This window comes from Suillus subalutaceus (assembly GCF_016647625.1).
Source record: "Suillus subalutaceus strain FC151 chromosome Unknown DFJ58scaffold_48, whole genome shotgun sequence".
Taxonomy (NCBI): Eukaryota; Fungi; Basidiomycota; class Agaricomycetes; order Boletales; family Suillaceae; genus Suillus; species Suillus subalutaceus.
In genome coordinates this window covers 103,961-109,960 of record NW_024540297.1, presented here as the reverse complement: position 1 = coordinate 109,960, position 6,000 = coordinate 103,961, and the positions used below count along the sequence as shown (strand labels likewise).

The 6,000-nt window shown below is 48.3% G+C and overlaps 1 protein-coding gene across 1 annotated transcript; it reads right to left on the bottom strand.

The window, feature by feature from the left end:
* Positions 1 to 323: 323 nt before the first annotated feature.
* On the bottom strand, positions 324 to 3,803 carry DFJ58DRAFT_786171 (SPX-domain-containing protein). The gene is made up of 15 exons (XM_041390072.1): positions 3,638 to 3,803; positions 3,511 to 3,576; positions 3,356 to 3,457; positions 2,992 to 3,303; positions 2,677 to 2,880; positions 2,560 to 2,620; positions 2,469 to 2,507; positions 2,291 to 2,414; positions 2,205 to 2,266; positions 2,009 to 2,167; positions 1,757 to 1,958; positions 1,598 to 1,705; positions 1,470 to 1,540; positions 808 to 1,415; positions 324 to 752 (listed from the first exon to the last, which is right to left on the bottom strand). Exons 1-15 carry the CDS (start codon positions 3,659 to 3,661, stop codon positions 468 to 470), a joined length of 2,427 nt encoding a protein of 808 aa, XP_041244265.1. The 5' UTR covers positions 3,662 to 3,803; the 3' UTR covers positions 324 to 467.
* Positions 3,804 to 6,000: the final 2,197 nt, after the last annotated feature.

Genomic DNA, 6,000 nt, shown 5'->3' with positions numbered 1-6,000 from the left:
TGTTGTTAGAGACAGGGACTTCGGTGACCTGATCGAGATAAGATAACGAAATAATGTGATGGATGAAGCAAGACTTACGGTGAACATGTTGTAATAAGATGATGATGGTTTCAATCTGGAGGTTAATGGCTGCTTATATAGATTTCTTGTGTATGGTCTTGTTGAGCTTAGCACAGTCCGGATCAAGCAATCTCCCCATCATCGAATCGCGTAAATACCTCATTGGACGAGCTGTCACATGTCAAGCTTACCATATGCCTCCATCAAATGTCTCAGGCCGCAGTCGGGAGCGACATGGATTCACATAGAATTACCGTCACTCGGTCGAATTCACGTCAGTCAGCACCAAAATAACAAAAATGAGTTGCCTAATCTCCCATACGCAGTCCTTAAAGAGGGAATCAATTCCCTCAAATCGGCTATATATCAGTGTCCAACGCTCGAAAATACAACGTATCCCCATGTCATCACCACATATCTGCCACCCTCAACCCAATGTTGGTCCCCAGCGCAGCCAACAGCACAAAGCAAAGAATAGTCGGCCCATACTTGTCATAATAAAGCCCTTCCGCCGATCGCGCACGCAGACGAAGCGCTCGGTACACGAAGATGATAGCTGAGTAGGCAATAGCGAACAGCGCAGCTAGAGTGAATAGCGCAGCACTGATCAGGCCCCGCGGATCGTCTGCAGGTACGAAGTTCAGTAGCGTCGTAGCGATAGAGCCGATGAGCACCGCAAAGCTCAGCCATTTCTGGTAAAATAAACATCAGTAGACAGACTCAACCATCTAACGGAAAAAAAAATACCAAAAAGGTACGCTCGTTTGCAAAATACACTTTGGGCTCGATACGGACAGGCACTGCAATCCGCTTGCCGGACGGCGCACTCCAGTCTCTCACCAGTAAACGCTCTTCCTCCCGCAGGTTTTCCTCATCCAGGCCTACAGCCTCCCGCACCTCACCATCCTGCGCACGTGGCGGCGCATTTTTATTCGCCTGTAAACGCTCCCGCAGACTCTCATCAAACGCAGAAGACGGCGCAAGCGGGTCGATCGACACACTCGGCGGCCGCGGCAGCTTCAATAATGGCGTGCGCTCATCACATACCTCTTCAGGAGTGCTGCTACTCCCGTTGAACTGAGATGTACGGTCGCGTTCCTTGAGAGACTTCTCACGAAATGCGATAGCAGCCGCAACGTCCTCCTGGGGCAGCCCCGTGCGCCGGTCCTCATCTCTAGCAGGCGCCAAGTCCATCTCTTCATCGTCTTCGCCCTCCGAGACTGGCTCAACATAGGAGGGTACCGGCGAAACCGGCGAGATGGGCGAGAAGAGACCGGACTGAAGATCTGGGGTGTTCTTCATGGGGCGCTCAACTGTAAGATATCCCGTATTGGGTTTGAGGATGTCGGTTTCCACTGTGAATGATGTCAGGTAAGTATGACACGTTGGAGGTAAGTTCATCCGCTTACTTTGGGGCAGCCAGAATGGCACGAGATCTACGCGATTCGGCAGTAAGGTAGCGCAGCCATGGATAAATTTGCTAGCGGCACTCCGTGAGTGAGATGGAACCACCTTGTGGGTGAGGTGAGGATCATACCTGAACTTGGGAACAGCTTCGACAAGATATGACTGGACGAGATCCGTAACCCACTTGGGAGGCTCTTGTCCGAACTGAGTCTGAAGCTTGACTTCCAAAACGCCATACCTTCAAAGGGCGTGAACGTGCGATAGAATCAGCTCAACAATAGAGACTCACTTGAAAAGTTCCTTATCATCCGCTGCCACCTGGTCAAAGGGATGGTCGATGCCAATATCGGTTCGCCGCCAGTTATCGCCAGTACGTGTTTGTCCGTCCCAGTTGTCCTCACGAACCATGGTGAGTTCCGTATCAAGCGATATCCGTACACGTGGATCTCCCGGGAGCTGGAACGCAGTTCGGTTGTAAAACGTCCTCATGACTAGTATATTTATGAGCTGAAGAAGTCAGACGATGGGTATGCTTACATACCCGGGTGGAGCTGTTTCGTAAGAATACGATACTGAACCTCACTTGCAAGCTGAATCATAGAATCGACTTCGGCTTGTGTCTTCTTGCCTTTGTCAGCTAGCGCCTGGAGCTCCGCGTCCATAGTGTATTCTCCTCGCAGAAATGCGTTCACCAGGTGTTCTTTGATCGGGAAACGCGCCTTGACAGACTTTTTCACCTGTCCAGTCTTCTCTGTGCGTCTTGCGCTCTACGAAAATCTGAGGGACGACGTTGAGTGACCTTCACAAACCAAGTCGGGCATACTGACGGTTTTGACGTCCTGTGTCGCCGTACCACCGGAGACGGATAGCTTCGGCACCCTCTGTCTTCTCTAGTCGACCGAGGTAAAGTTCAAGGTCTTCATTGTCGAAGTATATTGAAGTAATGGCTACAACAAGCGTTAACATTGCATCTTCTGCTGTTTCAAAACCAATAAACGTACCAGCATCCTTCTGCTCGAATTCCTTCTCAGCATTGAACACTGTAAGGAGAGGTAAATCGACTAATGTACTGAAAAGCACACTATCACTGACCAAGGACGGGTAGATGCCGCAAAATGGCCAGTTTCAGTGGTACGAGGTTATCTGGATGCACCTATAATTGTCTAGTTAACAAACATAGACTTGAGAAGAAGAAAAAATGATGATTACCCAATACTTTGTCGTCTGACGTACAAAAGCACTCTGGTTCCCGCCTGCGCTTGAATCGCCCTGTACGGGATGACCTCGGGTGCGGACCAGGTTGTAGAGCTTGGATAACTTGACAATCAAGGCGTCCCAATTGTATTTATAAAAGGGTCTTTCCTCAAGATAGTTTTGAATAAACGTAGGTTTGAGCGGAAGGTTTGTAATTTTCTGACGGTGATAATGAAGGATGATACATGACGAAATGCAGGGAACGTACATCATGTTTCTATGGAGATGAAGAGTGAGTTGACATAAGGCGGGAGGCGTGAATGGACGTACCTTCAGGATTTTGAGAAAACCAGTGATATTCAACTTGGTGTACAGCGCCAAGTCGTGAACATCTGCTACGAGGGTGGCGACTTCTTCTTGAAGGCCGTGAAAGAGGTCTTCGAGTGATGCATCAGATTGGTTATCGTCAATATCGTCGTCGTCGTCGGAACCCTCATCGGGGCCATAGTCCGAAGGGCGTGCTTGGTGCGATTCTGGGTCAGAGCAATGGGTGGGAGACGGCTCAGAAGAAGAAGATTCTTGAGCGACGAGTTTTTGAACATCTTTTTCGGCATCCCGTATACGACAAGATAACTCGGCGGTCTGAACAGTATCAGCTGAAGTAGAGGAATGAACTGAGTTTTGACGCTTTTACCTTTTGTTTCTGGAAATCATGAACTTTATCGAGCTCCTTATTCAGCATGGCGGTGAAATCACGTTCATCTTTGTCGTCCCAGCTGTGAGAGGTGGTACGAGACTATGCGGATAGAGCGGATGAGGATGGGTCGGGCAGTTTGGAGAAGGAGTCACCTTGAGTTCACGCTTCAACAAATTGTAGTCGATGTAGAAGGGTCTCCACTCATCATAAAGGTTAGTCTGTCAAAGCAAGATTGTCTAGTTCGCTTCAACCAGTTTGCCATACGCAAAAATAACGCACCGTGATCTTCCTTCCGAACTTCATCGCGTGCCTGTCGACAAATAGGAATAGATAGGAACCCTTCAGAGGAGAGTGTTCTACAAGCCAGTACTCTCACCAACGAGAAGAAGTTCGGGTGTTAACGCGTTAATTAAGGAGAACTTGGAGTGTATCGTGCTGAGTCATAGTCATCAACCAACGGTCCGACTTTCGGTCCGACTCTGGAGGATGTCAACGACCCATTTTTACGTAGCACGAGATAATCTGTACATAATATAGCTATCATAGCGGTTACCCGCGATGCGGGCATAACATTTTAGACTTTCCAGAAAGAAGTGCGTCGTGCCAGTGTGACAATTGCAGCTGTGCATCATGCGGACCATGTACTCCCTTGTGCACCGGAAGTGCGGAATGTGGCATTCCGGACGCGAGAGGGTGCATCTCTACCATCGAAGGAATCCGACAACGAGAAAATAAAAACGATTTCTCCCGCTCCCTGCAGAGTTCCTCCTACCTGATTGCCTCAGTGCATTCATGCGTCCGACTCTTCTCTCGACTGACCACGATCATCAACGTTGTCAACCCTTTCTATGCGACCCTCTTCTGGCACTCCCTTCAAACGGTCATTTTCACCCGCCACTTCCAGCGTGTCATATATGTACCCCCGGCAGGTACCCAAGACAGACGACTCCACCATCCACATCGTCAGCGACAAGACATCTTCCTGCCATCTATACACGATACCTAAAATCATCAATTGATCATAATCGCTCCTCATCATTGATTCGTTCCGCATACAGGTTTCCAGTTGATCCCTCTGAAATGAACAGACGCCTCCTGGCGGTGCACAGTGGTCTAACGAAAATTTGTTTTCTCAAACGAGCACCTAAGCGAATTCGGAGCACGACGGTCGTTTGTCTCCGATACAAAGACATAAAAAAGATACTATGGGATGGACTCATGTCCGCCTCTGTCCATCTGGAGGGTTGAACCACGAGTCCGCTTTTCATTCATTTCTCTTCTCCGTGGCCCAGATGGATGAAAACGCATCTCAGACTAAGCTATCAGCCATTTGGGCTTCACGCTTCACAGTCACTTCCTCATCATCTGTGCTCAGACACCGGAAGTCCGCAAACACGTAGGATCGGGTGTCTGGGAATCAAGGGCTGGGTTGACATTCCGGGTAATTTCATCGGTGCAAGTGTGGGCAGGCAGTTCTCTAACTTCCAGTGGTGATACAATGTCTCGTCTTAAATATACTTTGAAACAGCATAATATAAATAAATACCACAACGGATCCTCAATCAAATGTCCTCCATGCTGAACACTCAGAAAGCATCTTCATACACAATACTGGTAGTCGGTACATATACACGCTCCCGGAAGACAATTGGACCCATGCTAGTTTCTGCGTCAGAGTCGGCCACGAGCTTAGCGTGATATCCTCGAACGCTAAGGACGAGGCGTGGTCCCAATACAAACATGTGCACGCCAGCCAAAATTTGAAGAGCACCATAAAATATCTGAGCTGCCATAGAATTTGAATCCTACCAAAATGATGAGTAGTCGCTACAAGCGGATGTTAGCGACAGGTCGGCGCACCAAGAGCTCTGGAGAGAGAAGACCAAGCTGGAGGCAAGAGGCACAAACAAAGCTAGGACATGCGGAACTTGAGCGGAAAAAGATAAGCACATTCACATTACAAGCTCACCTTGCAAAATAAAGTACGTGAGATTTTATCAGCACTCTGAAACAGTCCCCGATGGTCGATCCTGTCGATGGGCTGAGTTGTCGCAGGTCACACAAGTGTTTCGCAGCAATCCAGACCGAAAGACACAATGCGAGGACCTCCCAAACAGTGTTGAGCATCCAAAGCATCGAAACTAGGAGCTGGACATCCCCCTCATATTCAACATCGCAAATATACATTCCAGAGAGTATCAGCTCCTCTGATGTTCGTCCAATGAGTTGTGTTCTTTAAGTCAACAAGTAAAGCTTACCTCCTACAGAATGCTTGAGTACTATTGCCATGATTACTGCGCAGGCGATGTTTACAATCAAGAAGATAATAACAAGGAAGATAAGTATCATCCTAGATCCGTAATACATGGCATGCAACCGAGAAATCATGACGACTTGCATCGCATTTCAGTCGAGTTAATATCACTGAGATATTGCAGCTCACCGCTCAGCACGGCAGGTATGACCACGTTTGTCCCATTTGCTGTGTAGCTTATAATAAGGCCTGAAACACCCAGTTAGTGATCACCTCGTACTAGTATCAAACACCCCGACTCACACCTGTGTGGTCATCATATCGAGCAAAGTTCAATGGTCAGAATATCACTTACCCCTGCAAATGAATGTATCTATTGGATGGGAAT

Excerpts from the sequence above, each read along its gene's own strand:
- DFJ58DRAFT_786171 (XM_041390072.1), bottom strand. The coding sequence starts at position 3,661 with ATGAAGTTCGGAAGGAAGATCACG. Across the intron at positions 3,577-3,637 it reads AGTTCGGAAGGAAGATCACG|ACTAACCTTTATGATGAGTG; the intron begins GTGCGTTATTTT and ends TTGCTTTGACAG. Across the intron at positions 2,415-2,468 it reads ATTCGAGCAGAAGGATGCTG|CCATTACTTCAATATACTTC; the intron begins GTACGTTTATTG and ends CGCTTGTTGTAG.